Below are 19,864 nucleotides of genomic sequence, written 5' to 3'. Positions count from 1 at the left end.
ATCCCAACAGTGTATAATGTAGTGTGACATTAGGTGATTGGTTAAGACCAGGGATTACATGTTTGTCACAATTTCCATTTCCATAACATTTCCATAATTCATTTCCATATTATTTCCATAACATTTCCATATTATTTCCATTTCCATAACATTTCCATATTTCTAAAATAAAATTTCCATATTCATTTCCATAAAATTATGGAAATATTTATGTTTATGGAAATGGAAAAGTAAACATTTCGATAATATGTTTAGCGATCCCTGGTGTGTACGTATGTGTGCGCGCTTGCGTGTCAAATGAGCGTGTGTGTGCAATCGTCAACTCTTCCCGAACATGTGATTAATTTATACATAATATGAATATGATATTTGCTTGCTAATATACTTTATTTAGGGTCCAGGCAACATCAAAGCTGTATGCTACCATTGCCTATAATTAAGCCAGAGACGATTTGAGATAGTTTCTTTCAGACTCCCTTAATAGTTTCTGTAATACCACTGATGTTAGCTGGGTTTGTGTGTTACCATTGTCTGTACATGTAGCCAAGTCCAGAGACAACTTGAGTTAATTTCTTCCAGACCCCTTTAATAGTTTCTGTAATACCACGGATGTTAGCTGGGTTTGTGTGTTACCATTGTCTATACATGTAGCCGAGCAAGAGACAATTTGAGTTAGTTTCTTCCAGACCCCTTTAATAGTTTCTGTAATACTACTGATGTTAGCTGTCTGTGTATTACCATTGTCTATTCATGTAGCCTAGTCTATACAATATAACTCCCCTCTGTTTATATCTTGGATTACGTGTATGTTACAATTTCCATAATTCATTTCTATACTATTTCCCTAAAATTCCCATAATTCATTTCCATATTATTTCCATACCCTTTCCATAATTTATTTCCATATTATTTCCATTTCCATAATTCATTTCCATTTCCATAATTCATTGCCATTTTTTTTCCATAATAACATTTCCATAATTTATTTCCATATTGTTTCCATAACATTTCCATATTTCTAAAATAAAATTTCCATATCTATTTCCATAAAATTATGGAAATGGATATGGAAAAGTAAACATTTCCATAATATGTTTAGCGATCCCTGGTTAAAACCGCAACTAAAATAATATTGTCATGATAGATTTATCAGGAACGAGTGCGTTCGCTACATATATAACTCTCACTTGTCTATCATATATATAACTCTCACTTGTCTATCATATATATAACTCTCACTTGTCTATCATATATATAACTCTCACTTGTCTATCATATATATAACTCTCACTTGTCTATCATATATATAACTCTCACTTGTCTATCATATATATAACTCTCAATTGTCTATCTATATATTTCTCAAAGGATGTGTGTCTCTCCAGCTATAGATTTTAAAATCTTGATATTAAAATTTTGCTGTCTGATAGATTTGAACTCACGACGCCACGCACCGACAAGGCTCTTTTCACGCTCTATCAACGCTCTACCAGTGAGCCTGAATGACAAAACTATCAATTAGGTGAGCATATACCGGATAGCCCAAGCGTGTGCTAATTATTTTAGCCATGCGTCCACGAGTTGCGATGCTTGTGTTCAGAAATATTTTGGGACCTAAGTATATGCAACGGGATGCTTATTCGTCTTTTTTCGTTAATGCTAATTTATTCTGCCCACGTTATCGACAATAATTTATCTCGGTTTGCCGATTTGTGTACTGATTATATACGATATTACGTAAAAGATATAGTGTACGTCGCTGAACTTGCCATGGAGAGTTATCATTATCTGTTGTACAGTATATCCGGTATGATGATGATGAACTCTTTGATTAAAAATAATACAAAAACAAAAAAATACCCCTTTTTGCAGGCCAAGATGAAAGGTTAATATTTGAGAGTGTATAAATATTGCGGAATAAGGTGAAGGTCGCGAATAGACGCTGAAAATTCTGCTTGAGAAGAAATTTGAACAGAAATCGACTTCTTTCATGTACTAAGTACACAACACCTCTCATTTTTAGCAAAAAATAAGAATGGATATTACTGAGATTGCACATGCAGCAAAATAGTAATAGATTATTAGAGAATTTCCTTGATTTTGGAATTGGAAGGAATTTATATTTAGCAATCGCTGGTGTGAATCCTAACGGGCCCAACGCGGCTAGAGTGCCTGTGAGTGCATGTGCAGCTGGGGTAAAAATCCGACTTATGTCTCGGTTCCCTTAAATTGCTGTGAACGGCACAGTCGACGCTGTGTGGTGAAGCATCAGAGCCTGCACTGTTAAGTCTTATTCTATTTCAAATCAGAAATTAAATAAATAAATGGAACAACTCCGAGATATCACCCCTTACTTCAACAAAGTTCCCCCCACTCATGTCCATGCAATCTTAGTGTGGATAAGGAATTCAAGTGTGAATTCATGAATACCTACCAATATGAATGCAAGGGTTATGACTCAAAACACAAAGGAAATTTTACTAATCGATGATATTCCAGAAGATCATGAGAACTTATGTTCACCAGAAAACATTTCCTTATACTATCTCAACGATATCACCCAGATAAAAACACCACCAATCATGTTTTGACCTGTCAAACCACTATGATGTCACTGAACTAAGCACACTCTGTGCTGTTGAAGAAAGTTATCACAAGAAAGGAGATGCCAAATCAATTGTTGTCAAGGAAGGTAAGATCTACACATATAGGTCAAAGGAAATAATAACTTGCCAACACCACGAGTCTGTTGCTGCATATTGCCATCCCGAATATAAAGAAGATTGGATCAGCAACTTACGTTATGAATGGAGCACAGAGCCGACTTTCATTCAGCAGGGTGTACAATTCGGCAGCAACTAGCAATCACTATATATCACAGTATTTGACATGGGTACTGTTTTCATGCAAGAAAAACTAGCTGTATCTTATTCTCTCTCGAACATGGCTAGACTCATATCACTCTTGCCCAAAGAGAAGAAACTGGATTCAAGGAAAATACTCGCAGCACTAAAAAATGCAATGAAGCTCTTCCCCAAACCAATATACCACAGAGAGGAGCATTTAATGTCAGCACTCACATCTGAAACTTACCAACCTTCAAATAACAACATGATACTGAGTGAAGCTACACATGATGATACCATGACCCCTACAACCCTAGAAGAGGGGCATACATCCAACCACTAGTTCCAAAGCCAGCCTATTACAATCGGTACACAACATGAACCTTCACTCAATACAGCACTGCTCTTGATTCAAAAGTTAGAACAAAAACATCTCTCCATGGAATCTGTTCACCTGAAAAGTCAGAGAGAAATGGAAAAACGTGTCAAAAAATTTGAAAAAGAAAGCAAAGAGCTGCGACATACTGTCGGACCAAAGATAAGCTATCTGTTACAAAAACCCCAGCAAATAACCGAAGAACTCCCAACACACAACCCAACCACTTCAACTCAGTCCACCACATGTCAATAATGCTGTTGAACATCAGAATCAACATGATGATGAAGAAGAATGGAAAACTGTGACACACAGTAAACACCCAAAAATGAAAACCCCGCTATCCACTAAAGCCCCATCAAATGTAGGCAAATCAGGAAGCATCCAATTCTAGATAGAGAAAATCGCCATTATAGAGAACATCACCAGCACTGATCAAGCCAACTCAGATGACAAAGTGAGAAGAGAGATTGGTAAGCACACAGACAAAGTAATAATTGACAGGATAACACACTACTCCCACAAGAAAAATAAACTGATGGTTCAAGTAACCACCGAAGGCATGAAGAAATTGATCATAGAACAATGGAAGTCAGGGAAGTACTTGGTTCTTCTAGCATCAGACTCCCCACCAAACAAGTCAAGAATACTGTAGGCGTAGCAAAAGGAGTTCCCCTGGATATGGATGATGATGATCTCAAGAATAATCTAGACATGTTGTGTTCAGTCACAACATTCGTCAGGATGACCAAAGGTCCCACCAAACAAAGGCTCAAAACAGTGATAGGTATTTTTCAAAACTCCAGAGGACCAAACAAAAGCAATTGAGGGAGGTATTAAATTAGCCAGTCAGAGCCAATATGTCAGAGTTGAGGCCCTGGAACGGAGGCCCCATGTCAGACACTGTGCAACTTGCTGGCGTTTTGGACACTCGTCAACCCAATGTGATAGTGAAAAAGCCTGTCCACACTGTGGAAAAGACAGCAATGTCAGCTCTCATTTTGTGTTTGTCAGCTGTCATGGATGCTGCTTCAATGTGTCTGTCAGCTGCTTCATTGTGTCTGTCAGCTGTCATGGATGATGCTTCATTGTCTGTAAGCTGTCATGGATGATGCTTCATTGTGTCTGTAAGCTGTCATGGATGCTGCTTCATTGTGTCTGTCAGCTGTGATGGATGCTGCTTCATTGTGTCTGTCAGCTGTCATGGATGCTGCTTCATTGTGTCTGTCAGCTGTGATGGATGCTGCTTCATTGTGTCTGTCAGCTGTCATGGAACTCACTTTGCAGACTTTTCTGTAGCCAACATTACTAATTAGTGTTTGCACCACATCTATCGATGCTCACTGATCCCAGTAGTTGTCGTACTCTCGTCTCCTTGGACCAACTCTTCAGTGCGTTTTAAGTTGATGTTTGACACCGCATGAGCAGGCCTTTTTCTTCTTGGCTGGTCAGTTAGCACAGCTACATCTCCAGCAATTTCACCACCTTTCATCTTCCTTGCCCAACTCACATTGCTGACATCAACAGTATTGCCTCCATACCTACACAAGTTTCATTCTTTTGTGGATGGCAGCAGCACTTTCTCCCTCCATACCAAGAACGACTGCTTGTTGCTTCTTTATTTGCATCAGCAAGGGTAGCCATTTTGGAATGCAGAGAGGACAAGGTTCCTCATTTTTGCCATAATGAAGTAGACCCATGACTAAACATGTTCTTCAATCAGAAAGCAAATCCAATAAAATGTGGAGTTTTTATAGCTTAGGAAGCATTCTTTTTTAAACCACATCGTATTACTATATGCGCAAAGCAAATTCCACAACTCGAATACCTTCAATAGTCATGGATTTTTATGAGCACACAAAATAGGCCTTTTATTTACAGGGTAGCATTAAAAGTCTTTTGGTAAAACTTTATTATGTCATCCGTGGTTACCGAAATCGTTTCTCATATATGTTCTAGTCGTTTAAAACAATTTTATGTAATCAACTGTTTATTATAACATAATTTAAACAATAACAAATAGAAAACAATAAAGAAAGAATTTTGATATGAAAATGTGCATATATAACATACTGAAAATAAAACATACTACTAATACATAAAAATGAGATCATATTTTTCCACAAAGCAAAAGGCATTATGGGCCATAAAAATGATAAGACAAGCTGAGATTTGATAAAGATATAAGTTTCAACAAGATGTTTGAACCACAAACATGGTTGCTGCCATATGTGAGTGCATGCTAATGTAAAACTTAAATATAATACAAAATTATAATAATCTGGAGTGATATAATAAAATGTACATGACCAACTAATAAATACTATGCAATCTAATAGATGTACTGAAACCTAATAGCATATCTATTGCAGTGCAATAGATATGCTACGGTTTGATAGATATGATATAATGTACACCGAAATAGTAACTATGATTTAATAAAACTTTTTCTGAGTTTGAAATGATAAAATGGCTGTCACTACAGCTCAAATGTCTGACCACAGATGAAGAGACAGTTTCTACCCATCATCACACTGCGACTTGGATTCTAGTGGATGTCTGTGTCTATTAATGACTAACACGATGTTAGCTTCAGCTTTTTCCAAGTCTTCCTCAAGTTGGGATAGCCTTTGTGCATTCGCTGTATACTCTTGCAGCAGGGCTAAAAATGTAATATTCAAGCCTGATAATTTAATAACATGAAAACCTGTTACAAGTCCTGACAGTATATACATATACGTACAGAGTAATAATTTACAACCTTAAATGGTCTGAAGTTTAGTGACTTTTTGTGACTGACTCGCCGCTTCACATCAATTTAACAGATAGTTACACATCACCATTTGTCAGTTTTAGTACTAGTCCACTTGTAAAAACAAAAAGTCTGTCCATGTCAATATCCTGTCTGAACTGACTGGTATTGTTGTTATACGCGATCGGAAAATTATGGCGCATATCTTTGGTTCCCTGATGGGTAAAGACAATTTCCTGAGAAGGTATTTCTTTAGTGAAACTAAAGTTCAACTCTAGTGAACAAATAATCATAATTCTGTCTGTATTAACATAGTCAATGGCACACAGCTAAAGCCTCGTAGAACTGCATGATCTCAATTATTACAAAATTATTATTAATGTAATTACAATCACTGCATGTAAACACAAATACGACATGATTTGTGTTCAGTGGAAATTTAAGCAATGGTTATGATATTTCTGAATGCCAAAACTAGTATAATATAATATAGTTTTACTATCGAGCTGTCGAGATTTGTCTGCCAGTCTCTCTCTTGTAATGTTGCTGGCCTGAGCCGACTTAGCGAGGCTAACTTCTGCATTCTGCACGGCAGCAGCTTGAAGCTGTAACCGTTGAAACTGCTGACTTCTCGCTCGATCAGCTTCAGACAAGATCTACAAGTGGCAGCCTCATATTTAATCAGTGTAGGAAACGAGCGAGAATTGAGAGACCGCAGAAAAATGTAGTGTGCTGTCTGACAGCAAGTTACTTATGAGGAGCCAGTGGGTTCAGTGAGGCTGGCTCCAAAAGGTTCTTAGTGATTACATAGTGAAAGCTTGACAACGATTATTATGTTTTTAAACCTTATTTCACCATTGCTTTACTAAAGACTGGCTTTTAACTAGTTTTGGAGAACTCTAGCAGTCAGAAGTTGTTAAAGTTAAAGGATTTTTAGATACTATATGATTAGCATATTGTAATTGTGTCAGAACTAAGTGACAAGATACCATGTCACAAGGCTTCCCTGGTGTCGATGAAGCTGCGCAGTAAGTAGCCTGTGCGGAAAGAGTGCTGAAGTTCATGCAAAGAGATTATGACTTCATGACAAGAGGAATTTTATTTTCTGTTTTGTTTGTCAAAATAATAGCATTTACAGCAATATCATATTATACTATACTGTTGAATCATATTTTCTAAAATTATGATACAGATGATTTATGGCCAAATTCAGTTTTAAAATGGTTCCAAATAAAAGTTTTTGAGCAAATTTTTATGTACAACTGTTACTAAGATGTAAAAAACTTCAACAGTTTGCTAGCATTATATTTATTTCCACCTGTCTATCACCGAATCAATTAACTTGTGCTACTCAGAATGTGTTTCGTATATTTAGACTGAATTGACCTTACGCTTTTTCCCTTGAGATAGATACTGACACTCTCAGTCTCGAGCACTCACCTGTTCATTGTTGTCAATGGTAGTCTTAAGAAGAACAGAGCTAGTGTTTAGATAGAGAAGAGCTTCTGAGAAGTTGTTAGAGCATTCTCTCACTTGATTCGTCAAGTAGGAGAAGAGGTCGAGCTGACTCAGTGCTGCAGACGTTCTCATACTTGCATTCTTCAGTTGAGCATCCAGCTAACCATACAAGACAGCAGGTTGTTTTTAATCAGAGATCATAATTCATCATACAAACCTTCTTAACTAAAATACAGCAATGTTTAAAGACAGCTAACTGTGTACTGCCAGACAGTGTACTGCCTTTGTATTCAGTTGCATACCTCATAGTTGTAAAACAATATTGTTAGTGTTTGCAATGATTGGAGCAGACAATAATATGCGACAACAGAGCTGCAAAGGGCTCGCTGACAGGCTAATGGTACGTCTCTCTATGAATGGATGAAATCAGAAGTGTTCAACAAAGTTGAAAAAGTTTTTATTAGATCCGTACATGGGTCTTTCTCTCATCAATATAGTTTTTATTTTTTTATCAAAGATTACTACTGCACGCTAAATAGCTACAATTGAATGGTTTTTCTTTGCAGATAGCTAATAACTTGTGGAATTCCCCAATGTGAAGCCAATCTACTCAGTTTAACAGGTTGTGAGCAGGGTGTTAACCAACCAATAGCTAGTTGTTTTACTGTATGAGTCACAACAGTGATGATGCTTTTGATAGTATGATCAGCCACTGGCTTTATTTGGTTCAAGATAGTAGATCAGCAGCTAAAGCAAATCACACACAACTCATGCTGGGAATGTTCAGGGCACACTACAGGCAAAATACAGTGACGCAGTTTTACAATGTTCATGTTGAGAGCTACAAGTATATTGCATATTTAGAACGACAATCACAAATGTAATTAGACTGAAAAATATTTACCAATGTTTTTTCAAAGCTTTTTGCATAAGTTTTTGCCTCTATCTAGTGACGCCAATACATAACAACAACCAATAAGTGACAGAGATACATAACAACTACCAATAAGTGACAGAGATACATAACAATTACCAATAACTGACAGGGATACATAACAACTACCAATAAGTGACAGAGATACATAACAACTACCAATAAGTGACAGGGATACATAACAACTACCAATAAGTGACAGGGATACATAATAATTACCAATAAGTGACAGGAACACATAACAACTACTGATGAAATACAGCTATCAAACTACTGCACCATTCTTTATCTTCACTCACCTCTGACATGGTCTGCCTTATGCTAGTTTGAAGGTCATCAATATCCTTAACTAGCCTGCCAGTCTTATTCACCAACAAGTCTGTTCCAGCGATGTCTCTCAAAGCTGATTCCACTTGCTCCATGATAGATGCTATTTTTGATCTACATGTACATGGCCGATTGTGAACATTACACTAAGCTTCCATCCCTTTTGACCAACCAGTCAGAGCACGCCTCTCCATTGATATTACCATATACAGAGCACCCTCGACATACGATTACCCTGATATACGATTTTTTCACCTTACGAAGTTGAACATCGTGAGATCTTCACCTCGCTATATGAATTTTATTTCACCATACGAATTTGAGAAAAGTTTCACCCGAGTTAAAATTTGGCGGTCGGTGTGCTCCTAACGCACGTCGAAATAACAAAGACGCCAAAATGCTGTTTGCCGAAAACATTTTCACAATGTTTAGAAGAGACACAATGACCGACTTCTCTCAAGTCAGCGTTCCACGTGGGAAATTTTGTGAAAAGCACATAATCGAGAGCGAGTATTCATTTTTAGCATTATAATCCCTCTACGAGACAAAGAAAAAGTGATTTACATGACAACAGAGTTGGAGGTCATAAATAAATAGGAGGAAGACGCTTGTATTGTTAATATTGCCAAGGAATATGGTCGCAACCAATCAACAATTGCAATTATCAAAAATAAGAAATTTGTTAAAGCAAGCACAAGGAGGAGCTTACGACTGACGACTTGAAGGAGTTGAAAGCAATACACGGGATGTAAAAGAGACATAAAAACCTACATCGGCAGAAAAGTGTTAAGCGTTAATTTACCGATATGAACTGGTACATAAAAACAATACATATCATTATTGATCTTCTTTGTGTGGCATGTTTTTCGTGCTTTATTCAATATATTTTATGTTTTATTTATTTCATTTTGATTTTATGTTTTATTTTCTTGTTTAACCATGTCTTTGCAGATGGGCCTGTTTTTTACTACGTAAATACAAATCATCGTATGTATGTAACTCATATATAACTAGCTACTCAAGATAGTTGGCGCATCCATATTACTTTCTAGAAGATGCTAAAACCATGCCCTTTAGGGTATAAATACGTACAAACCTCTGCATGTATGGGCACATTGATTTTTGTGCACATTTCATTCAAGACAAACTACTGTACAACTTTCTCTGAATCCTTTTACAAATGTTAGCTAGCTAGCAATTTTCTGCACTGCACCAGCATTTACAGTGCACGAGCAAGCGTCATCATCAATAAATGATAATCCGCACTAAGTTAGCTTATTTTCTTTGAGCACTGTCTGTACCAGCAGCAAAGCTGTTTCTTCCTGGCAATTTCTGATTTTCACGACCCAAAAATAATAAACTAGATCAACAGCTCAAGTCACGTTAATTCAAAGGTATGTGCGTACACTACTGTATAGTAAATAAAATTTCATTTTTTGATGGCCATTATATGGTCAAGTGTACGAGAGGCCGCTTTTGAGAATTGGTTTAAAAAGGTTTTAACCAGACTCGCTAAAGGCTATAGTAAAGGCTGGGAAGCGAAAAGATTTTAGTGATGAAAAGTTAAAATTTAGTGAAATAGTTAAAAATACATACTGAAACTCAGCTCTAATTAGCTTTGAATGCGTGTATAGTAAGCTAAACATATTTGAAGTGAATTAAAAGCTTATGTTGTACGTACGTCTTGATATTAAGAACTCCTGACCGTGCGTACTGCATTTCGTACACACATGATGTTGCATTTGACAGTTTTGCAGATCCTAATCACTAGGTGCACTTAATACAATGCAGCTACTGTAAGTAACTATAGTTACTAAAGTTAACATACTATTTTGTTACTAATTTTCAATATGTACAACATTTTTATAAAATTTTGGACGATTTTCACCATTTTTTATTGCATTGTATAATTACAATGGTTTCTATACCCCTACATACGATTTTTTCACTATACGATGCCAACCTTGAAACGGATCAACATCGTATCTCGAGGGTGCACTGTACCTAATCAGCACCAGTTTAGGACCATGACTTTTATGATAATAAAATACAACTAACTAATGGATCTTTACCTTTTATTTACTAAGTGATTTTTATTTTACTTTCACATTTTATGAAATCTTGAATTTAAAACCTAATAGTCTTCAAATATAAATATAATATAAATGGGTTATTATTAATTTATTGTTATTATTTATTATTAATTTATTGTTATTATTAATTACTGAACAAAAAAAGTGTCAGAAATCTTTTCAGCATATTTCAGCAAAGGTCACTGCGCTTCCAAAGTTATATTCAATTGTTTCAACAGATGTTATAACTTTTCTGAGACTTCAATTACTACATCAATTAAATAAAACAAAATTTTTTTATCATCTGATAAATTTTTATGAGTGAATGATTGATTTGATTGATTGATGATTGAATAAATTGAATGATTTTATCTGTATCTGATAAAAGTACTTACTCGAGAAATAAGGTCTCGCTGACGTAACTATCTGATGTATTCACAGCTATCTCTATTTCCTCATTCAATCGATCTATGTCATTCTGATCGAGGTTTTCTTCTTGGATAGATGCCAACAAATTTTCTAAAAAATTCATGTAAATGGTACAGTACAGAGTAAGTATCAGGCTAAAACAAGGAGTTCTCGAGTTGAACAATGAAATAGGTTGGCATTCTCCAGTGAACCTAACATCGATTTAAGTACACATTCTATCCTCTAATTACGATCACCTAAATTACGATCACGTAAATACAAATGCTCCTAGATACGAAGTACAATTTGAGCAAGTATTTGACTTGACACCTGAAGGTCATTTCCAACATTTGATGTTTAAAGTTTGTTGAATATTTCAGTTCCATCAATATAATTGAAAAGCTTCATATAAACTAAAAACAAAATGTAAAAATGTATAAAAATGAAAACAAATCTGTAAAGTAGTTTAAACTTTAGCTAATTCAAATTAGGGGAAACTACACTTTACTCATCATATAATCTATTGCTTCATGTGATTGATTGCTGGGAGCATTCAACCAGGTAATTATCAGAGGTTTTTGGATCGAAAAACGAATTAGAGGGCATTTCCATAAAAATATTTACTCCGACACACGATGGAGTACATCTTGGAATATTGCCATTTGTAAAGGTTTTACTGTAACTGTATTGCGCATGGCTGAGGAGATCATTGCTGAAGAGGTCATTGCTGAAGAGGTCATTTGGTTTATTATAAGGAATGTAATCCACACCACACGGTAAAATTTACCTTATACGTATTTAACATAGTTACACAAAATAGCATTTTACATGAACACAATGTGACAAACTATGAACTGTGGACTTTATTACAAGGCATCCCCCAAGAGACCAGAATAACGGATACCCACCTATGCTAGTGAGTTGAGGACGGGGTGTGTTAGAGATGTTAGCGGTTAGCTGAGAGGCCCTGCTAAGGGAAGCGTTAGTAACAGCCAGGTCTTGTCCTGTTAGATTTACTTTCAGCCAATCATTACGCAACTCTAACTTTAGCTTGTTGATTGTAGCCTGACAAGAGAACAAGGCAAAACTCGAGTTACTCGCAAAGAAACAGCCCGTGCTAATAGTTTTGGATAAGAAATAATCAAATAGGGAGTTATCATCTCACAAGTAATTGGCATCTAATACAACACCAACAATAAATAGTTCATACGAAGATATGCATAAGACGGTCTGTAAAAGGGCGGGACGTGAACAAAGGGAAAACTGACCATCCGCTGCTTGATTGTAGCAAATAGCAGTTCAACTCTTTTCTCACTCATTTGTGCAGACGAATGAAGTGAATTCAATTCAATCATTTCTCTGTATGCTTCAGCATACGCTTGAGACATCGATGAATACACAAGCCACAAGCTTGTATTTATGTTATGAAACATCATAATAGTGGAATGTACCCTCTGCTCCTTGTTCTCTGAAAGCAGAAGAAAGGTCGAGGTGGTTGGTTACAGAGGCTTACAATGCACTAGTTTTAGTTCAGTATTTAATTTAGACAGTTGTAGGAGGACTAATGTGCTGCGCAAACCTGCGTGATCCAACTTTTAACAGGAATATTTTGCAGTCAATCCTTTATATCCTTTAGTTGTTAGTATCTCATTTATAACGGGACAAAACTTTGTAGAGTGACTAAATGTCTAGAAGCAATAACAACATGGCAAAAGAATACAACTAAAAAATCTGTTTTTATTTAGGCGAGAATTTGATAAATCACTGTTGTCATACAGTCAAACCTCTACTGAAAAGTTTAATGCTTGCCGAGACCCGATTCATTTATAAAAATACTAGTTGAATGTCCGTCATTACTCGAGTAATAAAATAATTACCCAATGAATTTGAGTAACTCAAGCTAGTAACTTACTAAAATAAGAGCCGTGTCCTACGTCTGAAGCCAGCTTGTGACATTACGCATAATGATCTATCACACAAATGTGATTTTCAAGTGTGCTAGTAGTATTTTTGCAAGCGCTGCATAAGTACATGCACTATTAGTCCAAAGAATGGCAAAGACAGTGTAGTGTAATGGGTTAACTTGACATCAGCAGACCTGGAAGTTCCGAGTTCAAATCCACTGCAAAGTGAACTTTTTGTACTTGAAACTTTATCGCTATAATTGGACCTCCGGGCGGCAAATGACAAACACTGACATTTACATGTATATATATACAGATGTTGGAGTAAATATTCCCAATGAAACTACAATGTAACTCATTTAATTCCGATACCAGAAACATTGAAAATAACTCTTTAATAAAAATCGCAAGTAAAACAGAAAGCAATAAAGTGAATACATTATATAAAAACATGTGAAAAACTAGATTAAACGCAAAAATAAGGTAATGTTATTAATTTACCATAAAGACAGCTGGATGAACGTGAAGACTCGGCAATGCTTGACGTTCTGAGGTGATAGAGGCGCTGAGTGTAACTTCAACATAAACTAGGTCAGCTAGGTCAAGTCTAAGCACATAAACTAGGTCAGCTAGGTAAACTAGGTCAAGTCTAAGCTAGGTAGTTCAGACTTGTATTACATTTCACTATTAATTTTTACCAGTTGGTTCACTTTTACTGATAAAACTGCTCCGTTTCAAGACTTCAAGTGTTAGAAATTTTTCGTTTTATATTGAAAACGTTTTACACCGAAATGGAATGGGAAAGGTTTGACTGTAATTTGAATAATAATTCAGTTTCACATTGAAAAGCCTGTAGCGGAACTACAGGCTTTTCAGACACTATGCGCATTCCATTTTGGCTCTCTATAGATTTAAGAGTTGCAATGCATGTACTTACCTAAAGAACTTTTGAGAATATGAAGGGTTATGTTATCTTTCAGAGTTTTAATGCTAGAGTTTTCTAATCTTCCTAGTAGATGTACCATTAGAGCCGATTCATTGGTTCTGAAACTACTATTGATAGTTGCCAGCTCTTCCATGACTACATAAAAACATCAGAGATCATGAAACAGGCACCTAAGAAATTGTGTAAAATATACTCAAATATGTCCTCTGTTCGAGCAAAAAGTTTAGCAGCTTATGCAGAATCTTGCTCATGTCCTATACAATATCAGCCTTACTCAAGTCCTATACAATATCAAACTTACTCGTGTCCGATACCATATCAAACTTACTCGTGTCCTATACAATATCAAACTTACTTGTGTCCTATACAATATCAAACTTACTCGTGTCCTATAAGATATCAAACTTACTCGTGTCCTATACAATATCAAACTTACTCGTGTCCTATACAATATCAAACTTACTCGTGTCCTATACAATATCAAACTTACTCGTGTCCTATAAGATATCAAACTTACTCGTGTCCTATACAATATCAAACTATGTGTGAGTCACCTTGTATTAGAGAACATGGCGACTGATCTAACTTGAGCTGACTCAATAAAAAAGCAATAAAAACAGACGCTAACATTATGGATCAACCTTAATTCACTAATAAAACATACACAGTCACTTTCTCTTGAGTTTTCTAGTTTTCTTAGCGAGCACAAAATATAAGCACACGCATCGTACCATCCATTCCTGCCATCAAAACTAACAACTTCATCAGACAGTATAACAAACAATCTGACTCGCTTTTTACAGTGTAACAGAACATTCCTTCACCATAAACAGCTGACTGTGTCAGCAACTCATTGGTCTGTTGCAGTGAACTTAGGTTATGAACTGCTGTCCTCAGTCTACTTTTATAATCTAATAGTAGTTGATCCAACAGAGTTCTCTCATCGAAAATAGATATAAGCTTTTCCTTTATCTCGCCCAACGAGCTTTGGCTGTCAATCTACAAGAATGGAGTCAAGGATAAGATTAAGCCTCGATCTTTGGTATTGATATGAATTGTACGAGTTCAACTCGTGATTTGAGATCAGAGATGAGGTACTACCTATTACTCTTCAGTCACTATGTCATATGAGAGCAGTCACACATTGGCTATCGAAAAAGAGATTTTTTTCTGCAGCCAATCACTGGTGCAGCCAATCACTGATGCAGCCAATCACTGGTACAGCCAATCACTGGTGCAGCCAATCACTGATGCAGCCAATCACTGGTGCAGCCAATCACTGGTGCAGCCAATCACTGATGCAGCCAATCACTGATGCAGCCAATCACTGATGCAGCCAATCGTTGATTATTAAATTATGAACTAATGATTTGTTATAAGTAGAGATGATTGACCTAGTTTAAATACTGATGAGATGTCATGCAGATAAACTATATATTATAGTTATATATTATATTGCTCACAATCTAGTGTTATAAAACAAGAAAAAATGCTGAATATCAACATAAATAACAACAAAAAATTCTACTTTGCTTTTTATTTTTAACAAAATAAAATATTATATTAGATCCCCTTATATGCTTTTAATAATAATACGGAAATATTTAAATACAGAAGTACATTTATTTTTGTGTGTTCTTTTCTGGTTTACTGAGCTCATGGCTCAGGATCGACTATCACTCAGTGCATTACATAGAGATAAGTGAGGATGGATGTAAATAGAAAAATTCATTATGTTCTCCTGTAAAACCAAACAGAGCAATCTAAGACACAGATTTCTGATTACCTCAAAAACACTGACATGATCTGTCAGAATTTTACTGTAAGCTGAGTACTGATTGGTCAATATATCAGCCAATCCAAACATCTCAGTCATTGATGTGTTCAGCAGAAGCAGAGAGATTTTTAAATCAGTGGTGGAGTTGACAAGCTGACTAGCCACAGAATAGAGGTCTTGTGACACGGATATGTTATACTGTACTAGAGCGATGATTTGCTCGACCTCCTCAGCACTAAAGTTATCTAAAATATCAATAATAACAATCAACGGTCGATTTCTATCAGCAGTCTATAACGCATAGAAAAGATTGATTAGCCTTTTGTTGCTGATTAAACTATGGCCATTTTTAAATCAAAGATGTTACAATTTTGCAGCCACAAATGCCTTCTAGTCATATATAATACAGCCTGGGTTAATATGCTTGTGATTTACAACTATTAAATTGCTACAAAAAAACGTTTTATGTACACGCAAATAATTTTGCTAACAATGTGGCCAGTGAAGGGCAATAACAAAGTTAACTAACTTGGATGTTATCAAAGCCTCGAATCCATTATTAGTCATCATTATTATTCATTTGAGTGTAAGTAGCAGGCAAGTTGACAATTTTAATTGATTCATGAACTATTTAATTATTTAAACCATTTAATAGTTTAATTCGAAAATTACCTCTTTTTGAAGCAAAAAACCTAAGAAATGGATTTTAACAACAAGAATCTTGTAGTTAGTCTAAAAATATCACTACCTTTTTTGCCGCACTTAGGAGAAAAAACTATATTTAAAAAAAACTAACTTATGTCTATTATATAGGTGAGTTTCGTGACAGTCTAGTTCATAGAGTTATCTCCCCCTAGAGTCTAGTTCACCATGATAGATCATCAGGTGTGTCAACCAAGCGCAGAGAATATGTAGCTGCGAAATTGTTCATAAAATACAGAGGCAATTGATTGGTGCAGGTTTTACAGCGTTGGTCTGCCAATCTAAATGTCACAAGTTGGAGTATCGTCAAAAGCTATCGTTTATCATAACCTTGACCCCTAAAAACAGTTAGACGACAAACAGATACACCCTGCTCTTGTTATAATAAAAGTATACTTTTGTTTTGTTGCAGACGTATAAGATATTTCTCTTTTACAAAATAAACAACTGTTGTCTAGAAAAATAAACAACTAGTTGTTAATAGAATTCGAAGTGTGCGCTTCCCTCAACTTATTGTAAAATTACTGTAATCATGAACCATAAAACAGGTGAAAGTGATAAGACAAAGGAAAAAAGTTGTCGATACAAACCAATGATACTGCAGCCACGATACGGCTAATAAATTGGAAAGTTAAGTTTAGCTTTGTCTTTTTGTAAGACCAAAGGGATGTGTTTGAAAAGATCTTAGATTGGATTAGGCCATTTACATGTATTTTACGATTTGTATAACATAATTCTCTATAACATACAGTAAATGTTCCTGGAACGGATTATTTACATTGTAGGAGCGTCTACTGTATACAGACATATAGACTATACAGTATAAACAGCTGAAATGAAAGCTTTTATTTACAAATTTAAGAAATGCTTCATGCAAAAAAATTGTATGAACAATAGCTCCTACCGTACTGCAATGACAAGTTTCTTAGTTGATAAAACGTGTCATCTAGATGAGAAGAAACACCTGTCAGCACTTGCCTCCAACCATCATAACATTCTCCACAGGGATAACAGGTTGGAAAATCACCTACCGTAAAATATTTTTTAAACAATATATAATTATACCTCATATTACTGTTAATTCTGCCGAGTCAGTTTCCTCTATCAGTTGCCTTGTTGGCAGCTAACTGAATTACATGTATCTCAGTAGATAAGATGTATAATAGGTGGCACTAGCATCATCTAATGAGGACCACAAGTTCATACACAGATAAAATAGATAGTCATCCTTTACAGGTTTAACCAAAGCTTTCACAAGAACCTACCGAAGCTAACAAGAGCAAGCTTTATAAACCAATGGAAGCTGACATTAACAGCAACTAGGATAAAACCAACATCACCACCTTGGTTAACTATCACATACATTTAAGACTACAGACAGAGAAAAAAACCTAAACTATAACCAGTTTGCATTTCCAGAAATGGTAATATACATGTATGTGTATTTTTCTGATGATAGGTAATTGTTGTGAAATTGCATTTCCTTGTCACCATTAGTTAATCTCAAAGACAACTCCACCATTAGTGCTATTTTACTATCAATAGCCAAATGGTTATTTTAAAATTAAATGTTTATGAAGATCTGCCAAAGGTAGTTCATCAACAATGTTTTAGCAACACTGAATTGACCAACATAAAATCTACGGTTGAGGTAATATTATAATCAACTGCTAGCTGTCATTCTTGTAAACCTGGGAGTTGGCTTCCTTTTATAATTTTTCATGAACTTTGTACAACTGGTGTAAGATGACAACCCAAAAGCAATCCATTTCACCATATGTTTTATTGTTTATAATGTTGTACTACGTAGAAAGACTCCGAAAAGGTAGCCAAGGTGTCAGCCAACCAGATTCAAGACCTCGCTGCCCTGGATTAACAGTAAGCTGTCTTTAAACTTGATGCAAATGTTATGTGATACCTTACACTGTATCAAACTCACTGACCTTCAGTAGAGAACAGGCATGCATCACAGGCTTTTCCTGTAATACTCTCATTGATGCAAGAGCACCTGCCTGTCTTGTCACAAGCTAATGACAGGGACCCTTCAGGGTGACAGTTGCAAGCTGTAAGTTAACATTACTAAGGGAATAGTGGCATGATATCAATTTATAAGATGAAGTAAACACATCAATATTTGCCAGACTATATAGCCAAGATGTCATGAGAAAAACTTTGCTGATATTTCTCCATGAGGCGAGCAAACTTTGAATAATTTTCCAAAGACAATAGAGTACCATAAGTACCATAGAGTAATAAAGCATTCAAGGAGCAAAACTTTCTGTATTTTGCCAACAGACAGCAAATTTTGATGAGTGCCTCACAGAAGATGAGAAGACAACACCATGTTTAAGCAATTTTAAAAATAGTTTGTTTATTATCACAGTTGTCACATGATAAGATCTAGGACTATGATTTAACACTAACAGACCTAGACATACGTGTAAGTCCAAACCTTCACTAGATTTGTCTAAAAAAATTGGCTGATAGGTGCTTGGATAGTTATTTGAACCCGTGACAAGTAGCAAGATAAAATGGTCTCTGTCAGGCCTGGAGCTCAAATCTACCATAAGATATTTTAAAGTGTTTGCTGTTTGCTGACACTGAGCCATAAGAACAAGCCTTAAGCTAGGTTACTACACTTCTCTTCCCTTCAGAGGAAAGTTACAGAAAAGCCTGATCATCACAGTAGAGTAGAAATAAAGTTATGGAAGCTTACCAATGCAGCCTTCGCTGCTGTTGAAGTAACCAACTTGACAAGAAGTGCAGGTCAACCCCTCCACATTGGCCAAGCAGTTGCACTGCCCTCTGACATCACAGGCAGCACTGCCTCCGACTGTAGCTGCAGTGTTACAGTTGCAAGGAAGACAACCTAAAGGAGAAGATGGCCATCTTGAACTAACAATATGCAAGGGTGGATAATCCGTGTCTACTTGTTAAACAAAAAGGAGGTCCTAAGGCAGGAAGTAACTAGAAATTGTGCATCATACCATACGAAGCATAGAACACCACTAAAGATCTCACAGATGCTCTAGGAAAAAGCACGTATGTTGTTCAAATGTTAGTTATTTTTTGTGACAAAGAGCAGCTATAGCAATGCCTATAAACAGGGCAGCAGTCATTCTCCAAGTCTATTTTTACAGGATGCATTCATAGCAGTGCCACTACAGCATATCTTTTTAGTATTTTTTTTTTATCTTTGCAAAAAATAATCTCAACGCCAAATATTGAGAAAAAGCGTTGAGTCTAATGTGGACATGTTTATGTTATTGCAGCACCTAGATTACTAAATTCTGATGGAGTATGAATTAACGCAAATAATAAACTGCTAGTATTTTCCAGCATTCGCGATTATGCATAAAAAA

The 19,864-nt window shown here is 35.9% G+C and overlaps 1 protein-coding gene and 1 pseudogene across 1 annotated transcript in view; one reads left to right on the top strand and one right to left on the bottom strand.

The window, feature by feature from the left end:
- Positions 1–2,324: 2,324 nt before the first annotated feature.
- On the top strand, positions 2,325–4,303 carry LOC137394166 (uncharacterized; annotated as a pseudogene).
- A 908-nt stretch (positions 4,304–5,211) lies between these two features.
- The window catches only part of LOC137394165 (laminin subunit gamma-1-like), a 43,331-nt gene continuing 28,678 nt past the window's right edge, over positions 5,212–19,864 (bottom strand). Inside the window, exons 25-37 of the mRNA XM_068080886.1 lie at positions 19,219–19,371; positions 18,446–18,565; positions 17,407–17,529; positions 15,810–16,045; positions 14,848–15,022; positions 14,015–14,158; positions 12,442–12,641; positions 12,082–12,238; positions 11,161–11,284; positions 8,666–8,807; positions 7,415–7,591; positions 6,474–6,630; positions 5,212–5,884 (exon numbers count right to left, since the gene is read on the bottom strand). Coding sequence (XP_067936987.1) covers positions 5,742–5,884; positions 6,474–6,630; positions 7,415–7,591; positions 8,666–8,807; positions 11,161–11,284; positions 12,082–12,238; positions 12,442–12,641; positions 14,015–14,158; positions 14,848–15,022; positions 15,810–16,045; positions 17,407–17,529; positions 18,446–18,565; positions 19,219–19,371 — 2,051 coding nt within the window. The 3' untranslated portion in view covers positions 5,212–5,741. The remainder of the gene's footprint in view (positions 5,885–6,473; positions 6,631–7,414; positions 7,592–8,665; positions 8,808–11,160; positions 11,285–12,081; positions 12,239–12,441; positions 12,642–14,014; positions 14,159–14,847; positions 15,023–15,809; positions 16,046–17,406; positions 17,530–18,445; positions 18,566–19,218; positions 19,372–19,864) is intronic.

The sequence above is a fragment of the Watersipora subatra genome, chromosome 4 (genome assembly GCF_963576615.1).
Source record: "Watersipora subatra chromosome 4, tzWatSuba1.1, whole genome shotgun sequence".
Taxonomy (NCBI): domain Eukaryota; kingdom Metazoa; phylum Bryozoa; class Gymnolaemata; order Cheilostomatida; family Watersiporidae; genus Watersipora; species Watersipora subatra.
The sequence above is the reverse complement of the archived record's forward strand: the minus strand, read 5'-3'. Positions and strand labels throughout refer to the sequence as shown.